Source organism: Ahaetulla prasina, chromosome 1, assembly GCF_028640845.1.
Source record: "Ahaetulla prasina isolate Xishuangbanna chromosome 1, ASM2864084v1, whole genome shotgun sequence".
In the NCBI taxonomy this organism is placed as follows: domain Eukaryota; kingdom Metazoa; phylum Chordata; class Lepidosauria; order Squamata; family Colubridae; genus Ahaetulla; species Ahaetulla prasina.
Genome location: NC_080539.1, coordinates 71,291,755 through 71,311,718, shown reverse-complemented (window position 1 = coordinate 71,311,718; position 19,964 = coordinate 71,291,755). Strand labels below are relative to the sequence as shown.

At 40.3% G+C, this 19,964-nt stretch overlaps 1 protein-coding gene across 1 annotated transcript in view; it reads right to left on the bottom strand.

The window, feature by feature from the left end:
• Window positions 1-19,964, bottom strand: part of MDGA1 (MAM domain containing glycosylphosphatidylinositol anchor 1) — a 348,213-nt gene that overhangs the window by 200,823 nt on the left and 127,426 nt on the right. The window contains exons 2-3 of the mRNA XM_058178574.1: window positions 13,726-13,865; window positions 5,231-5,405 (exon numbers count right to left, since the gene is read on the bottom strand). Of these exons, the coding sequence (XP_058034557.1) occupies window positions 5,231-5,405; window positions 13,726-13,865 (315 nt within the window). The remainder of the gene's footprint in view (window positions 1-5,230; window positions 5,406-13,725; window positions 13,866-19,964) is intronic.

Here is a 19,964-nt window from a genome sequence, read left to right as displayed (position 1 = left end):
TACTCAGGTCATGCCTAAGGTGGCGGAGTTCTAAATTTTCTAGACCCAGGATTTCAAGTCTGGTGCCATAAGGTATTTTGTTGTGATCAGAGGAGTGGAGAACTCTTCTTGTAAAATATTTCTGGACACGCTCAATTGGATGTATTATATATTGTCACAACATTTTCTTGGGGGAAATGCATTCCAAAACCACTTTCCAATGGCTGTTTGCTAGCTGATCAGCTGGCAGGAGACAACAGTGGCTTTCAGAGACCTATAAAAAGTTTCTTTAACAGCCTGTGATTGCTGTCAGTCACCTGGGAGGAAGCAAGTTGTGTAGAAACATTTCAGGAAAGCAGGAAAGTGGGGATAATTATATCATTCATTATCAGATATTTGAACAGGTGATTATCAATGTAAGAAAAGTCTTCCAGGATCAGACCAGGCCACATTTTAACCAGCACCAGTTACCTCTGGAGTATCCACAAACAGAACCCCAAGGCATACCACAACTGGCATTAAACGAACTGAGTTTTTAATTTAAGCTTTGAATTTATGAATTCATAAATTTAGCTAATTTATCTGATCTCCTGGTAAAAGTTATGCAAGTCATCCTTGTAAATTGGCCCTAGCCCTATTCTCTCAAGCAATAGACAAAATTGTTGTGATCCAGGCCTAAGTAGGTAGTAGGAAACTCAGTCAGTGAAAAAACAAACTTTATTTGAACAACTGAGAATTACTTTATTCTCAGCGTAGTTCAACTAAATTAAAACAAATTCCTCCCAACACAAATTCCTCAGTCCTATCACCAACCTTGGTCCAATTAGGCCAGTGGTTCTCAGCCTTTATAGTGCTGTGACCCCTTTAATACAATTCCCCACGATGTGGCGACCCCTTTAATACAATTCCCCATGATGTGGCGACCCCAACCATAAAATTATTTTCGTTTTGAATTTATCGCGCCTGAAGCCATATTGGCTAGCGATCTGAACTGCTTGCGATTGCCTTGAGGACCGAGGCATTAAAGCGGAGACTCCTCCCCTATTAAGTTTATGGCGCCTGAAGCCAGATTAGGCTAGCGATTGGGAGTGATTGCAGTTGGCTTGAGAGGGAGACATCAGAGCAAAGATTTCTCTCTTTTTTAATTCATCGTGCCTGAAGCCGAATTCGGCTAGCGATTTGAAGAGCCTGCAGCTGTCTTGTGGAGTCAACCATTGGAGCGCGATTCTTTGACTCACAAGTATACTTCCCATATTTCCGATGGTCTTAGGCAACCCCTGGCAAATTTTCATTCGACCCCCAATGGGGTCGCGACCCATAGGTTGAGAACTGCTGAATTAGGCAAACTGCCAAAGGCCTTTCTTGGCAAACATTCAGAAGACACTGATACAAAATAAATGCAACAAGACGAAGCTATCAACGTTACTTTCCAGCAAAGCCCAAATGCCGTTTCTGGTCTTTTAAGCCTTATGGGAGGGGCCAATAATCTCTTGGCGCTACTCCCAAGTCGTCCTCTTTGCTTGAGCTGCTCTTGCCTTCTGGCAGCTCTTCTCATGCGTGCATTAGGAACAGGCTCCTCCTGTTCCTCTGCCTCACTACTGTCAGTCTCTGGAGGCTCTGGAGTCCGCACATCACTCCCTGATGGCCCTGGCCCCACCTCAGCCTCCAATGCAGAGTCCTCATCCGGGCCTTCCCCAGCCTTCAGGACTGGCCCACGCTCTTCTTCACCCTCATCGCTGTCCGACTCTGTTGCCAGCTCCGCAGGCTGCCAGAGGACCACACCAAAAGTTGGCTCCTTCTTCTGTATGAAAGCTCTTCAGATATTTGAAAGTTGCAATAATGTCTCTTAGTCATCTTATTTGTAGGCTGAACATACCCAGATCCTTTCCATTCCCGACAATCATTCCTGACCATACTTGATTTCTCCAGTATGTCACTGTCCCTGTTGTGCCTCGCTCGCTCCCCCCACCACAGCCGGGCCCCTCTTATCTTCTGCCGGACGCTGATAGTACAGAAGAATGTCCTGGTATGCCCCCAGCCCCCAGCCCTGGCACCATGCCCGGACAAACCGGACAAACCGAACAAATAAACCTCCCTCCGATAGCATGTGTGCCTGAAGCCAGCCACGAGCTGGGATTACCAACAGCTGGAGACAAAACGATGCAATGGATAGATCCACGCTTCTGGAGAATGGAGAGGCGACATCAGCAAAAGGAAGGGAGGGGCAGGCCTGGATAAGTGCTGAGTCATGGAGCCACACCCCATGGCCTATATAAAGGATCTGCTTTCTGGCATTCTCTGAGTCAGGCAAAGTCTAATCTGGATTGCTGAAGTCACACCTTGGATTCTGCCTGCCCTGAGGACTCTGATAGGACTTTGGCAGAGCTGCAGAGGCACGCTTGATACGGACTTCCCGACTCGGCCGTCAGAGGAGGAGTGGGACACGACAGTCCCTTTGAAAGTGATGTGCCCAGAACTAAATACAATTCTACACAAAGATCTCATCTAGGCAAAGTACTGTGGGAATGGGGGAAACCGGGCTTCACAGTAGTATATGTGCAATAGTCCTTATCAATTATAAGTTCAACATGAGCCAGCATGTTGCAGGAATTGGATATGTCTAGTGTAATGAAAAGAAGGACCAGGGGTGACATGACAGCAGTGTTCCAATATCTCAAGGGCTGCCACAAAGAAGAGGGAGTCAAGCTATTCTCCAAAGCACCTGAAGGAAGGACAAGAAGCAATGAGTGGAAACTAATCAAGGAAAGAAGCAACTTAGAACTAAGGAGAAATTTCCTGACAGTTAGAATAATTAATCAGCGGAACAACTTGCCTGCAGAAGTTGTAAATGCTCCAACACTGGAAATTTTTAAGAAGATATTGGATAACCATTTGTCTGAAATGGTGTAGAGTTTCCTGCCTAGGCAGGGGTTGTACTAGAAGATTTCCAAGGTTCTTTCCAACTCTGTTATTCTGCATTCAGCAACATAACGTTAAAAAGGCAAATGCTAACTTGGAGTCCATTAACAGGAGCACAAAGAATACAGATAGTCCTTGACTTACCACCACAATAGAGCCCAAAATTTCTGTTGCTAAGTGAGACAGTTGTTAAGTGAGTTTTGCCCTCTTTTAGGATATTTTTTGCCATAGTTGTTAAGTGAATCATTGCAGTTATTAGGTTAGTAACAGGGTTGTTAAGTGAATCTGGTTTTCCCAATGACTTTGCTTGTCAGAGTCGCAAAAGAGGATCAAGGGACAGTCAGCTGTCATAAATCCAAGTGTCTGAATTTTGATCACATGACCATGGGGATGCTGCAATGGTCATAAGTTTGAAAAACGGTCCTAAGTTACTTTTTTCAGTGTGGTTGTAACTTTAAATGATCACTAAATGAACTGTTGTAAACTGAGGATTTCCTGTAGAACATGGAAAGTAATTTTCACCCCCATTGTACTCTGCCTAGATGAGATCCTCGTGTAGAACTGTATCTGGTTTTGGCCATATCACTTTCAAAGAGATAGTGACATATTGGAGACATTTCAAAGAAAGACTACCAAGATGGTGAAGTGTCTAAAATCAAGTCTGGTCAGGAATGATTGTCAGGAATGAAAAGGATCGGAATATGTTCAGCCCCAAAAATAAAATGACTGAGTGACAGATTATAGCAATCTTCAAATATCTGAAGAGCTATCATACAGAAGGTGGATACATTTAGAAGGAGGAGGGGACTTTCTCTGTTGCTTGAGAGAATAGGGCTAGAATCAATCAAGTTACAAGGATTTGAAGCTAGACTTTAAGAGGAACTTTAACTTTTAAGAGCTATGTGAATCGTCAGCCAGTGGAAGAGACTGTCACATGAAGTGGTGTGTTCTTCATTAGAGATCTTCAATCAGAGATTCTCTAGTGCAGGGTTCTTCAACCTTGGCAACTTTAAGACTTGGGGACTTCAACTCCCAGAGTTGAAGTCCCCAAGTCTTAAAGTTGCCAAGGTTGGAGAGCCCTGCTCTAGTGGATTCTGTACCAAAGAGGAGATTGGAATTCTATCATTTTATTAAAATATTAAGATGGGCTTGGGGTTTAATCATTGTGTTCTCATATTTGTTGTATCATTTATGTGCTTATTTGTGCAACTGGGTGAATTGACAGCCCAAGAGCAAACCATGTTTTAAACCAGACATAGCAATCTAGTGCTTGCCACATATTTTGAACTCCAATTCCAATAATAGCAATAGCACTTAGAATTATACAATGCTCCACAGTGCTTTACAGCCCTCTCTAAGTGTTTTACAAAGTCAGCATAGTGCCTCTAGTAATCTGGGTCCTCATTTTACCGACCTTAAAAGGATGGAAGGCTGAGTCAACCTTGAACTGGTGAGAATCAAACTGCTGGCAGTCAGCAGAATTAACCTGCTATACTGCATTCTAATCACTGTACCACCACAGTTCAGAAGAAGGGTTTTTCTAATTTAATTCCTGACTACAACCCGAAGCTGAAATTGTTAATCCAAAATATTTGGTCAATATCATTTGGGTTCTTTGACTTGCTTTCTTTTTAACTAGCTAATATTCCAACTCTCATTTGAAGAATTAATGTTTAGTTCAATTAAAAGAGGAAGCAAGAGTTCTTGATTTCTGTATAACTAAGTAGGAGCAAACAGATTTGCATCTACCCTTTTATTTAGTGTTTAGTCAAATTGCAGCATGCCACTGACTATAGTACACATGCCTTCTTATCTAAGGCCATGAACAGGGATGGGATCTTACCGGTTTAACAACCGGTTTGCTAAGCTCACGCGCACATGTGCAGAGTTTGGAGGAAACTCAATTTCTGCATTGTTGCTGGCAAGGAAAACAGCTGAGGTACAGCAATCCACTTTGCCACCCCAATTAGCTGGGCTTTGGAAACAGAAATATAGGTGAGTATAACACAAAGGCGGGGCGGGTGGGCCCACTTCAAAATCGGAGAGAACCAGTTCACTCACGGCTGATAGTCAGAGCTAACGATTCATCCAAACCAGTTCAATCTGGTAGAATCCCACCACTGGCCATGAATGAATTGGTCCTAAGTTCATGAAAACTTTTTGTCCAAGACCAGCACTTTCAGGAAAGAGAGCATGGATAAAAACAAGGCCTATCCCTTTGCCTCATAGGTATGAGAATGAGTCTAGGTCAATGCAGAATTTCACTAGAGAAATGATCAAGTTACACGCAGTAGAACTGTGGGAAGTCTTGGATGGCCACAAAATGACTTACACTGCACATCTACTCGAATGGACTTGATGGCAGGGACCCCAACCCCATTCTCTGCTTTACAGTAATAACGACCCCCCTGAAGCCTCTGGATCTTCTCAATCAGAAGGGTCTCATTCAACACCGATGTCTCCTGGAATTTGTCCGAGGCGCTGCCAGCAGTTTTGGTCCACCTCACCTAGAGGAGGGGGAAGGAGAAAAACAGAGAGAAATAAAGCATAGGAAACAAGCAAACTTTGATCTGGGCCCTCGGCCCATCAGAGCAAACAATTATGTATTTGAAATGCTTTTAGGCTGCTTATCATGCAGCCATGCACCTGCAGGCAATAATATGTATATTATGCAACTGTATACACAGTGTACCATTTAATGTACAAACATACAAAACAATTGAAAATATAGAAAAATGAACAATGTGCTAAGTGCCAGAGCGAATATCAATGTCAGGCTTCCTCCAGACTGATATTCAAAATTAGAAGGCTAGAAGGCAGAGATTTCAGGGCACAGCCTTTGATCATCTAGCTTTTTTAGATATTTGAAAAGTTATCTTTAGAACAAAAAACTAGTAACTGCTAACCACATCACATAAACCAAGTAGATAACAGTCCCCAAATGCCAGTCTTATCTCTCTTTCTCCTGCTGTTGTGTCCTAATGGATGGAGAGCTAGTTGTTTATCTGTAGATTTATCGATAACTGATAAAGGTAGTCCTCGACTTATGACCACAATTAAGGCCAAAATTTTCATTGCTAAGCAAGACAGTTGTTAAGTGAGTTGTGCCTCGTTTTATGATATATATATTTTTGCTGCAGTTGTTAAACAAATCAATGCACTTATTAAGCAAATCTGGCTTCCCTCTTTGAGTTTGTTTGTCGGAAGCCAGCTGAGAAAGTTACAAATGGTGATCACATGACCCCGGGATAGTGCAACGCTCATAAATACATGCTAGTTGCCAAACTCTCGAATTTTGATCATATGACCATTGGGATACTGCAATGGTTGTTGAAGTAAAGTCATAAATCACTTTTTCAAGTGCTGTTGTAACTTCAAATGGTCACTAAATGAATTATTATAAATCAAAGATATTTCTGCTTTGTTGCTAAAATACACCTTTAGACCTAGGATTTTTGCATCAGGTCTCAGTTTTTCTGTCCCTCATAAAAAAAATGTTTTTGGCATGCATCTAAATTAACATAAAATTGTCATATGCTTTATGTCTCACATCAGTTTTCCACACAATCTGAATCAATCTTTTGACTTCACACTTGGATGTTAAAAAAAATATTGTCCCAAATACTGTGTTTCCCTGAAAATAAGACCGGGTCTTATATTAATTTTTGTTCCAAAACACACATTAGGGCTTATTTTCTGGTTAGGTCTTATTTTGAGGGGACATATAGTACTACAATGCATCTGTCTCAGGGGTGAAATGCTCCCAGTTCGGACCGGATTGCCCGATCCGGAAGCAATGGCGGTGGGTGGCTTGGAAAACCAGTAGCAAAAATCCCTGCCTCCCCATGCCCAGCTGAGCCATGCGATCATCAGAGGTTTTGTTTTTTTTTTACTTTTAAAAGCAATTTTTATTCGGCTGAAAATATGCTTTTAAAAGTAAAAAAAAAAAGCCTCTGATGATCGTGTGGCTCAGCTGGGATCATTAGAACCCTTTAAAAGCATTTTTTCTACAACCTCTTCAGCCAAAGAGGCTGTAAAAAATACTTTTAAAAGTAAAAAATAAAAAAGTTGGCCACGCCCACCCAGTCACATTACCCCCCACCCACCAAGCCCTGCCCTGGAACCGGTAGTAACAAATTTTATATTTCATCCCTGATCTGTCTGGCTGATGATCTTAACTGGGGCTTATTTTGGGGGTAGGGCTTATATTACGAGGATCCAGAAAAATCATGCTAGGGCTTATTTTCTGGTTGGGTCTTATTTTCAGGGAAACTTGGTAGGATCTTACTTTTGCCAAAAAAGAGCACTCTCTTGATAATGCTAAAGATTCCAAAGATATTAGCAGTAACGCATGCTATTTTGCTTTTGGTTAGCAATCACTGCATGCTTCGGAAGCCATGTTTGCATAGCTGTGTCAGGGCTAATTGGGATCATCATATTTCTGAACAGAGTAAGTTTCAGTCAATTCTCTTTAGACCCTAGGAATCCTGAAATAGTTGGTTTTCACAAGTAGGAGATGCAGACCCACTATGTTGCTTCCCCTCTCTTAATTAATCTTCCCAGGATGTTTGTTTATGCCTCTGTTTGAATACAATAATTCTGTTTTGTTATTTATTTTATTCTCTAAGTGCTCTGGGCAGTGAATGAATGACTTGCAGAGTTGAAAAGGGTAAAGCAGTAGAAATGGATTGTAAAAATTGCAGGACTTGCAGAAATGACCGGAGGAAAAAAGACAATCAAAACCTTTTTTTTTTTTTTTTGAAAGACTGAAAACCTCATATGGAAATTTCTGCTAAAAGAAGAAAGAAATTACATGATGATTTATGGATTTGAAGATTAAGTGAGAGCTGAAGGGATTTGTATAACATCTTAGGGATAGGGATAATGAAACTTCAATTGAAAAGAAGATCAGAAGTCATTTACTGTATATATTTCTTAATTTCCATTTCTTCCTTTTTTATTTTTGTACTTTCTCATTCCTTTTCAATTTGTATGTTATTTTATGGGGGAAATTATGTAATAAATATATAAAAAGAAAAGGGCACGGCAATGAAATATATTAAGGAAAGGAATCATTCACTGCAATCATTCAAATTTTTCTCATTTAGAAAGGGGTCTACTTTGACATCCCAAAAGCACAAATATAGGTGGGCAGGCAGAAAGAAATGGGTTAATCAGGTAGAAATAAAGAAAAGGAAAAAGGAGGTGGGACTTGACATGGAAAAGATGTAATATTCAGATTGTTGGTTAGGCCAAAAGCAATATGTTGCTTCCATTTTTCATTAGAGCAGATGGCAAAGTGGTTAGAAGCCTGGCAGATGCAATAGAAATGCAGAAATGGGAGCAGCAGACTGGTGAGCAGAGGGCATGAGGAAAGCTGGCAAATCATCACATAATGGTATTTCTACCCAGGATGGAATGCTAATTCCAGAAGAGGACAGGCAGGCCACCATTATCAGACGTTGCTGTCAATCTGCCATAATCTGAATTAGCACTAAAATCAGAAATATGTGCAGGAAGGTGAGTATGGTCTCATCTATATTCTGCATATCAAATTACAGAATAAATGAGTAAAACACACAAATTGGAAGTGTGCAACTCCCTTGAGGCAGTGGACTGAAACTTAACCTACCCCCCAAAAAATAATCCAAAAGTATGGCCAGTGCTGTGTTGAGATCATCTGAATCAGCAAGGCCTTACTTTTTAGTCTGACTGTTAAGGGAGAGGACAGAATGAATATGAGACTGAGTATGTTAGGCTTGTCTTTTAACCAGGGGTGAAATCCAGCAGGTTCCGACAGGTTCTGGAGAACCGGCAGTGGAAATTTTGAGTAGTTCGGAGAACCGGCAAATACCACCTCTGGCTGATCCCAGAGTGGAGTGGGAATGGAGATTTTGCAATATCCTTTCCCCAGGAGTGGGGAGGGAATGGAGATTTTGCAGTATCCTTCCCCTGGAGTGGAGTGGGGTGGGAATGGAGAATTTGCAGTATCCTTCCCCTGCCATGCCCATCAAGCCACACCCACAAATTGAATTCCACCACTGGCTTCAGCCTAAAAATGGCTTCAGGGCTGACAATTGCCATCTGATTGCCATCTGCCTTTTCCATGACAGGGAATGAGGATTTTGCAGTATCTTAACCCTACCATGCCTGCCAAGCCACACCACGCCCACCAAGCCATGCCCACAGAACTGGTAGTAAAAAAAGTTGGATTTCACCACTGCTTTTAACCCTCCTAAAAGGGCCCCACAAAATGATCCCAACACTATCTGGGGAATTGGAAAGGGCTGCTGGACAACCTCATTCATAGCAGGTGATAAAAACCAATTATTACATGAACATTCCAGAAACATCTAGTGGCCACTGTGTGAAACAAAAACATCTAAACCAGGTCTTCGGCTGATCCAGCATGATTTTATGGGCTACAGCTTGCCTAATGCTTCTATTATATTTGCCTTTAATAAAAATCACAAACTGAACATGACAAGAGTGGAGAACAAGCCCTGGTCTGTTTCACAGTATTGTCAAGGATTAGTTACTCCATCCCATTATTGCAAATGTTCATAACAATACTGGTTTATGGTGAAGACATGGCCTGAGCATTTGTCTTTCAGCCACGTTATGACTCCTTGTTAATACATGGCTGCTACTTTTGGGGGAATAGTATTTATGTTGACAGGGTACAGTTCTCCAGATTTCCTGGTAGGAAATTCTCTGTATCCCAAATGAACTCTACTAGAAATTGAACCTGGAATCTTCTGTAGGCAAAAATTCTACTCAGCAGAAAAATCAGATATCTCATATGGCAAACGTGGACATTCCTACTTTAGGGCAATTTTAGCCAGAGGCTCCTCAAGCTGGCTTCTTGCCTTACAACTTCTCCTGACAAGTGGAGCCAAATATAGACTATCCATACATCTCTAATTGGTTGCCAGAGTCAGTGAAGTTTCAAATCCCACAATTTCATCATGAAATAGTGCTTCAGTGCCCCTCCATCCTCACATCCAGTTCCTCTATCGTTACCTTGACACACACACACCCTTTTTTTTTTGGTAAGGTAAGGATTTCACTCCTCAAATAGCAGAATTAATTCCTAAAATATCAACTACAATCTTTAAAGAGAAGAGAAAAACCAATAGCAAAAGGCTCCTTTAAATTGGAATTGGCCTCCTTGACAATTGTGTTAGCTTTAGTTTATAATTATTTATCAGGGACATTGACCAAAGGTAGGATGCTGGTGAGGTTGCTAAGAGCTCAGGCACATACATCTGGCATGCAGAAAGCATCAAGTTCTTCCACTGATATTTCTAAGCATGAAAAGGAAGTCTTAGTCATTATAGATGAAAACAGAGGATAGACCAAGCCCTATGAATACTGAAAGCAGCGTCCTATATTCCACCCACATGGTTCAATACAATCATAACCATGTCTCTAGCCCTGATAATCAGGTTAGCTTTTTCCCAGATGTAGCTACTGTCAGTCTGAAACCAAATCAGCAGCTTTCAAGCGACAAACCTATCCGTGCTACGATATGATCCCCACATGCTTTGATTTCCTCTGACTACCTTCTCCTGCTTGATGTGTGAAATGGACCGGAAACAGCAGGAGGGGCGAATTCAGTTAACAGTTTTTTATGGAATTCGTGTAGTATATTTTGGAGTGAGTGGATATAAAAAGTGAGTATATGAGAGAGAAAGTAGATGTGGGTTCGGGGACAATTTTCACTTCTGACTGAAAGTACTATTCACACATTCCTCTGTGTGATGAAAGGCACAGTTACTCCCATTTTGCAGATGCTAATCCAAAGCTTAAACAGAGCAAATTTGTCAGATTCAGACAAAACCCGTGAGGGACAATTGGGAATTAAAATATTTGGCTATAAAACTGCAAATCTGGAAAGCAACAATATTAGCACTTTTATATGCTTGTAAATGCTTGTTTACACAAATACACTTGTAAATGCTCCAACACTGGAAATTTTTAAGAAAATGTTGGATAGCCATTTGTCTGAAATGGTGTAGAGTTTCCTGCCTGGGCAGGGGGTTGGACTAGAAGACCTCCAAGGTCCCATCCAGCTCTATTCTGATTGATAATCTATATGTGAAGTGGTTTGGATTTCAGGCTTGGAGTGATCAGGTTCAGCAGCCCCACCTTGCTCCACCTGTAGAATTAATGGCAGCCCATGAGGGATTTGTTTAGCCTTTGTCCCCTCATTAGAAGCCTGAAGCCTCTTAAAGAGCACTCTGTTTGCATGGCTGCTTCTGCTGGTTCTTTAATCTTTCCTCTGCTTTTTTCATTTCAGCTTCATTTATTTAGTTTGACCATATTTCGGAACTTTAATGACTAACTGAGGGAACAGTTGGAGGGGATTAAGCAAAGGTTAAAAGACAAATCTTTGATTTGGAGAAGCAGGGGAGATGGAACAGAGAAGCGATTCAAGAGGAGGATGAGAAGAAAGGCGGTAAGAATTGCTGCCCATTCCCAGTGGATCCCTGTGTGTGTTACTCATCACACAAATTTGTTAGTCAAATGGGTTTTTTTTAATAAACTTTCAAGCAAATTTCAAAACTCTGTCCCTTCCTGACTAATGCTAAACAAAGGCAAGAAACTAGTTTGAGAGAAAATCAAAATAAAAGGAGGGAGCCCTAGAAATCAAGAAATATGGATCTATATTCATGCTGTAAATTCAGATAACATGGATATAACAGCCATGACTTGAGTGAATAGAAATTCTTTATCTGTATGCTGTCTTCCTCCTGCATCATGTATGGTATGCACAAAAAGACCTGAATCTTCTATTTCTCTTGACTTTTAAATAATAATATATATTCCCAAGCTCTTTGGCCCCTAGCTATGTAACCTTGTCCTCTAAGCAGGAAGTGCCATTCTGAAAGTATTATAAAAGGCTAGATCAAGACATTGCAACGTTAAAAGAATGCATGCCATACAGAAACCATTCAAAATTGAAATTACACAGTTTATATCCATTGTATTTTTGTGCAGGAAGCTAACTCAGCTGATCATGTGGTTTGTAATTCTGTCTTCTACACCAGAGTCAGATTTTTTCTTGTCATTTGAAAAAGGTGGCCTCATTTTACTTAATAATAGCTCAAGTTCATGCTGTAAAAAAATAAAAAGAGATATTTTGGATATCTAAAGCACTTTTTGGGGAATTGTTAAAGCAGGTGCAATTTTCTCCAGGCTTGTATTATTGCTTTGGAAGGTGCTCCTAAAAGTCACCACATGCACATCCAAGGCACAATTGCTTCACATTTCCCCCAATAATTCTCCATATTTTTCTCCCAGTGAAGCAACCTGGCTTGACATACACACTTTGCATGCAAAGACAGCCAGGGAAAGCTTCTGAAGCAGATACACAAACTTGAAAAAAAAGATGCAAGTTGCTTTAATGTTTTAAAAATAGATGTTTAGGACATGCTCCTGCATGTTTCAAATTGTCTTTTTTCAAAGGAGGTTACCGTCACTCTTATAATGTGAGATTAGTGGAAAGATGAGAAAACTTTCAGTCTGTGTTAATACCTATGTAGTAGTTACTCTGCAAAATTAGAACACTGAAAAGTTGCAAGTTAACATGACTGAAGAAAGCCCTGCACAGTACTCGATGTTTCTACAAAATGCCATACCTTCTAAATGTTTCTCCTTAGTAGAAGTTGTAAGACAAGACAACCAACTCATATTAGCCACAATATACTGATTCCTTCTGTTTTATGGACGAAACAAAACAGAAGGATTATACCACATTATGGTGACTCTGACAATGTCTTTTATTTCATTAGACATTAGACATTTCTGAATGCTACATATGCAGTGGATATTCTGCCTGGGCTCTCAATTCAATCTTGCAGGGCTCTGGTGTCCTATGGGTTTCTTCGAATATACAAATTACAAAGTCATAAATTGGTTCCTAAGGGACGTGGGGGCTCAGAGGCTAAGACGCTGAGCTTGTCGATTGAAAGGTCAGCAGTTTAGCGGTTCGAATCCCTAGTGCCGTGTAACAGAGTGAGCTCCCGTTACTTGTCCCAGCTTCTGCCAACCTAGCAGTTCGAAAGTGCGTAAAAAATGCAAGTAGAAAAATACCTTTGGTGTTTGGTTCCCACCTTTGGTGGGAAGGTAACAACGTTCCATGAACCTTTGGCATTTAGTCATGCCGGCCACATGATCACGGAGACATCTTCGGACAGTGCTGGCTCTTCGGCTTTGAAACGGAGATGAGTACCACCCCCTAGAGTCGGGAACGACTAGCACACATGTGCAAGGAGAATTTTTACCTTTACCTTTAAATTGGATCCTCAGAAGAATGTCTTCTCTGTAGTAGCCTCTGCACTCTAGAATGAGATTTCCCCCCGAGATTCGGATGGCCACTGCTTTGCCATTGTTTGCCATTGTTCAGAAGAATTATAAAGGACCTGCAGGGTATACCAACTCTACGAGATTGAATTGGCCAGGAATCTGCATATTGTGGATTGTATGAATTGGTTTCCTGGTTCTACAACCTCTACAATTCCTTGCCATTGGTTATGCCAGCTAGGGGAAAGGGAAATGGTGAAACACTCAGGCCTTCAGCGAGGGAGAATGAGACCCCTCTTTTATTTCACTTGCTATCTTTTATTTTCTTTTTTCTTTTAAATGTTGTACTGTAATATCTTTGTTTGGTTATTGATAGCTTCTCAGAGTTGCTCAAAGTCAATCAGAAGAACATTTTAAAAAACGATGAAGAAGAAGGAAAAAGACACTCTATATTGATACAACAGTGAATACATGAGAATACCAGGTCAAACAATATTCTAATAAGAAGAGAAAGCTTACCTGTGGCCGTGGATGCCCTGTAACCAAACACTGCAGAACAAGGATGTCACCTTCCCGAATAGTGTACACTCGTTCACTGATGTTATCTTCCTTTACAACACATGCCTGCCCAGCATGGATGATCTGGGCCTGGGCAGGAGCTATGGAGAAAAATAGAAAACTTGAGAAGCAAATATCTAAGGAGTTCATGTCTATCCATTGCATCTGTGTCATATTCCAGTTGTTCTTGAAGCATCTCACTGCAGATTTAAACAGTGCTATCTCAAAGCTACTCCAAAGTAAATTCCACTCTGCTCAATGAAGCTTTCCCTTAGAAAACCACACCAGGAAGGCAGCTTCAACTACCACTAAGATCTTTAGATTGTGTATCATAAAGGCTATGATTATCCAGAAAAAGAACAATGGTTAGAACCACTGTGTATGTTTGAAGCAGTGCAAATCAAATGATCACATGGCTACATTTTTATTAATTAAAAAACACATAGCATCAAAATATCAATTTCTTCTGCATTCCAAACCATTGATTTCCCAGAATCTACAAATACAGAGGTTACATTGCAATTCTGAACTTGTACAATTTGGGTCAGATTATTGTTTTCAGGAGATTGATTTTGACTAGGAAATGCTCTAAAGTTGAAGAGAAGAGAGATTCTTTGCAACTATTATCAATTCCTTGGCCATTGAGCAAAAAGCAGAACAAGCACGGAAACAAAAGTGCTTTTTCAAAAGACAACTGGGGCTTCCTTTGTTTTTTCTTGAAAACATTTCACTTCTCATCCAAGAAGTTTTTTCAATTCTGAAGAAGAAGAACTGAAGAACTGAAAAAGCTTCTTGGTTGAGAAGTGAAACGTCTTCAAGAAAAAACAAAGCCCAGTTACTGTTTGAAAAAGCACCTTTGGGACAACGATGATCTGGATGACTAAGAATCTTCATAGATATCAAACAAAAAGGAAGATAAGAAAAGCTAATGCATATTTTATTCATATAAAAAGGTAAAAGTTCCCCTCGCACATACGTGCTAGTCATTCCCGATTCTAGGGGGCGGTGCTCATCTCCGTTTCAAAGCCAAAAGGCATCTCCGTGGTCATGTGGCCGGCATGACTCAACACCAAAGGCGCACAGAACGCTGTTACCTTCCCACCAAACGTGGTCCCTATTTTTTCTACTTGCTTTTGAACTGCTAGGTTGGCAGAAGCTGGGACAAGTAACGGGAGCTCATCCCGTTACACGGCAGCACTAGGGATTCGAACCGCTGAATTGCCGACTTTTCGATTGACAAGCTCAGCGTCTTAACCCCTGAGCCACCGTGTCCCTATTTTATTCATATATATTTACCTAAAATAATTTTTATTTCACATTTCCAGTGGTACAAAAGTAGAACAAAATTATCAGTAAAAAATAATTACAGTCAGGACACTCAATTTCTTTTTTAAACAATCAGAGGTTCACCAACCAAAAACAAATTAAATTATTGAGAGGTGGACAGTATCTATCTATCTATCTATCTATCTATCTATCTATCTATCTATCTATCTATCTATCTATCTATCTATCTATCTATCTATCTCTCTCTCTCTCTCTCTATCTATCTACCTACCTACCTACCTACCTATCTACCTATTCATCCATCCATCCATCTATCCATCATCTATCCATCCATCCCAAAAGAGACACAGAATCATTCAGATGGATCAGCACAGGAAGTTCAGTAGCTGTAGAGAACTTTTTTTTTTTCAAAGCAGAAATCAACCTTTAAACATTATAATCCTATTTAAGGCAAGAGCAGGCAACATGTAGTCTTTCAAAAATGCTGGACTTGTTTTTTCTTCACAGGATGAATTAACACAAGGACCTACATTCACAATTGTTCATGATATGGATTCTCCACTGCTGGTTTAAATCAGATATCAATAATGGCAATAACTTTGGAAGGTGGCTTTTAAAAAAATATTCTCATCCACATTTAGGGATGGAAAGAATACTTATTTTGCCCACATACTTTAATTTGTATTTTCTGAGCCAACAGGTAAACTGAAATGGAACATCATTTAATGTTTGCAGTTCTTCACATTTTATAATATTAAAATGTATATATGATGCATTTAGCTAGGTAGAATGTAGAGAGAGAGTAATAGAACAGACAAATGAAAATGCGTATACCATTTTTGTTCCAACTTCTTTATTTTCATCTAGAAAGAGAATGAAAATAACCTAATATTGTTAACATAAGAAACTAAACAAAAAATTGGAGCAAACAGATCCATCAATATTTACTTTTCCAAATTGGTATATTGGACTTATGTTCTCATACTTTAAATGGAGGAATTGTTACAGGTGAAGTCCAAAATGTTGGGATTGCTCTCAATTGATAGGGCAAATCTATTTTCCATCTACATCTCATTCTAAATGGCCACGGTAATGTTTGTTTTCTTAATCTAGCATTTTAGTAACAAATGAATTCAGGACTAGAGCAAACATCTTAGGAGAGTCATATTCTAAATAAAAAAATAAAGCAAACACAGTCCCACATATCTAAACTGTTCGGAGATTATCAAGAAGCTTAAACTTGTTAAATAAGGTCACATTGATGTTAATAATATACCAAGAGTTCAGATATTTGGATCATTTTGGATAATTGCAGCCTGGTTAGTGAAGCAGATCTCTTATAAACTAGATCAGAAGCTGTGTGAATAATATCAGGGCATCAGAATATCAAGGTAGCGTAATGTATTGCCCTGACTGATCAGAAGGCAGTTCCCTCATTACTTGGCCTATGTTTTGGGCTAATCCTTATTGTTTATTTTCAGGTGCACTCTGGGGCCTTTCCATGCTCTGCAGCTCCTAAAGCCACAGATGGAATAGCTGGGTGACAAACTACCTCTTCCTGAGCTTTACAGGTAGTCCTCGACTTACAACAGTTCACTTAGTGACCATTCAAAGTTACAACAGCACTGAAAAAAGTAACTTATGACCATTTTTCACACTTACAACTGTTGCAGCATCCCCACAGTCACTTGAATAAAATTCAGGTGCTTAGCAACTGACTCATATTTATGACAGTTGTAGTGTCCCGGGGTCATGTGATTGCTTTTTGTTTCCTTCTGACAAGCAAAATCAATGGGAAAGCCAGATTCACTTAACAACCATGTTACTAACTTAACAACAGCAGTGATTCACTTAACAACTGTGGCAAGAAAGTGTTGTGACACAGGCCCAAGTAGGTAGTAGGAAACTCAGTCAGTGAGAAAACAAACTTTATTTGAACAGCTGAGAATTACTTCATTCTCAGCATAGTTCAACTAAATTAAAGCAAATTCCTCCCAACACAAATTCCTCAGTCCTATCATCAACCTTGGTCCAATTAGGCAACTGCCAAAGGCCTTTCTTGGCAAACGTTCAGAAGACACTGATACAAAAATAAATGCAAGATGAAGATACCAACGTTGTTTTCCGGCAAAGCCCAAACGCTGTTGCTGGTTTATTTTAAGCCTTATGGGAGGGGCCAATCATCTCTTGGCCCTACTCCCGAGTCGTCCTCTTTGCTTGAGCTGCTCTTGCCTTCTGGCAGCTCTTCTCATGCGTGCATTAGGAACAGACTCCTCTGTTCCTCTGTCTCACTATTATCAGTCTCTGGAGGCTCTGGACATCATTCCACACATCATTCCCCAATTGCCCTGGCCCCACCTCAGCCTCTGACGCAGAGCCCTCATCCAGGCGTTCCCCAGCCTCATCGCTGTCTGACTCCGTTGCCAGCTCTGCAGGCTGTTGACAGACCACAAAAGAAAGGTCATAAAATGGGGCAAAACTCGCTTAACAAATGTTTCACTTAGCAACATTGGGCTCAAATGTGGTTGTAAATCGATGACTACCTGTAATTTATTCCTTCAACTTCATGCAACTTCCTTTGCATTCACAGAATGGTTACAATACCTAATAAGGTACATGTGAAAGAAACTGTGTATAAGATTTCAAATTCAAAGAAGAAAAATGCTTTGGGGTGCAGATTCAAACTCAAAAAGGCACTTTGGGATACTCAGGGGTACAAACTTGGGCCGGAATAGCTCAGGCTGTAAGGAGCCTGTTATTAGAACACAGTAGGCTGCAATTACTGCAGGTTCAAGCCCGGCCCAAGGTTGACTCAGCCTTCCATCCTTTATAAGGTAGGTAAAATGAGGACCCAGATTGTTGGGGGGGCAATAAGTTGAGTTTGTAAAATATACAAATAGAATGAGACTATTGCCTTATACAGTGTAAGCCGCCCTGAGTCTTCGGAGAAGGGCGGGATATAAATGTAAAAAAAAAACACAAAAAAAAAACCCCTTAACATCTTTCCAAAACTCCTCAAAGCAGCTGAATTTTCACTGGGATTATGAGAAGCATGCATAATACACACAGTCACATATAACTATGTTTTTACTGTGCATGTCCACTTTTTTCCTGATTCCAACCTGTTTCTCCATAAAGGCATTTGTATGAATACATTGATAAGTTCACTGGGAAATATAAGAGGTGCCATGCACCTCTTTTTCAATGTATCTCTAGCTCCATATTTACATAGCGAATACAATTTGGGAAAATCAGGTAAAGGAAACTGAAAGATGTGAGTCACAGTTCCCCAGCAGACTAGATTTATATACAAATCATATACAGGTAGTCCTCAATTTACGACCACAATTGAGTCCAACATTTCTGTTGTTAAGTGAGTTTTGCCCCATTTTATGACTTTTCTTGCCACATTGTTAAGTGAATCAGTGCAATTGTTAAGTTAGTAACACAGTTGCTCAGTGAATCTGGCTTCCCCATTGACTTGGCTTGTCAGAAGGTTACCGAAGGTGATACGTGACACACACACACACACACCAGGACATTGCAATCATCATAAATATGAGTTCCCAAGTATCTGAATTTTGATCACGTAACCATGGGGATGCTGCAATAATCATAAGTGTAAAAAAATGGTTATAAGTCACTTTTTCAATCCCATTGTAACTTTGAACAGTCACTTAATGAACTGTTGTAAGTCAAGGACTATCTGTAATCATAGGACCATGACTATGATTGCTGAAAGACACTATAGTGTTGTTTATTCTCATCTCTGCTCTCTGTTCCCATGATCCACCTACATCTCAATTAATAGCTGCAGAGTGGAAGAAGACCCTGAGCTATGCCAGTTTTATTTTTCGGCCTGGATATTGCCTCCTTTCTCCCTGGAGCAGCAGAGGGATGCTGTAGGGAAGACTTTAAAATCAGAAGGCGGCAGGCAAAAGGAGATGCCTGCTTGTCCCCCACCCTTACTTTTTTCTACCCATGGCTTCCTCCCTCCTGAAGGCTTTTGTCCCTCAACTCCTGTAGTAGATCTGCAGGGAAGAGTAGGCCAATGTGGCTCAGGGGCTCCTCACGCTCTGCAGCTACTAATCAGTATAAAGAGAACAACCGCTTCAGGAAATTTTGGTATGTCAAATTCCTATGTCATATCACGTTCTTCTCTTCCTCCTCTTGTCTGGCCTTTTGATTAACTTATATATATTATATGTGGAACCCATACCACATTTCAGACATCAACACAATTGAACGTGTCCAGAAATATTTTACAAGAAGAGTTCTCCACTCCTCTGAATACAACAAAATACCTTATGCCACCAGACTTGAAATCCTGGGTTTAGAAAACTTAGAACTCCGCCGCCTCCGACAGGACCTGTGTTTAACTCATAGAATAATCTATTGCAATGTCCTTCCTGTTGAAGACGACTTCAGCTTCAATCACAACAATACAAGAGCAAACAATAGATTTAAACTTAGTATTAACCGCTCCAATCTTAATTGCAGAAAATACGACTTCAGTAACAGAGTTGTTAATGCTTGGAACACACTACCTGACTCTGTGATCTCTTCTCAAAGTCCCCAAAGCTTCAACCAAAAACTGTCTACTATTCACCTCACCCCTATCCTAAGAGGGCGTGCATAAGAGCACAAATGTGCCTACCGTTCCTGTCCTACTGTTGCTTCATGCTTATGCTTATGTATGCTGTTATGACAAATAAAATAAATAAATAAATAAATAAAATATCCATTCATTTTTGCTTTCATCCAAGAGTTTCATCCCACCAAGTTTCAGTAATGGCCACTATATCATATTTGACTTCCTGCGTTGTGACTTCTAATTCTTCCTGTTTCCACCTGATATTCTGCATCTATACAGAGATTCTGGAATTCTTGGGTCAGGTGCCTTGGATTATTCC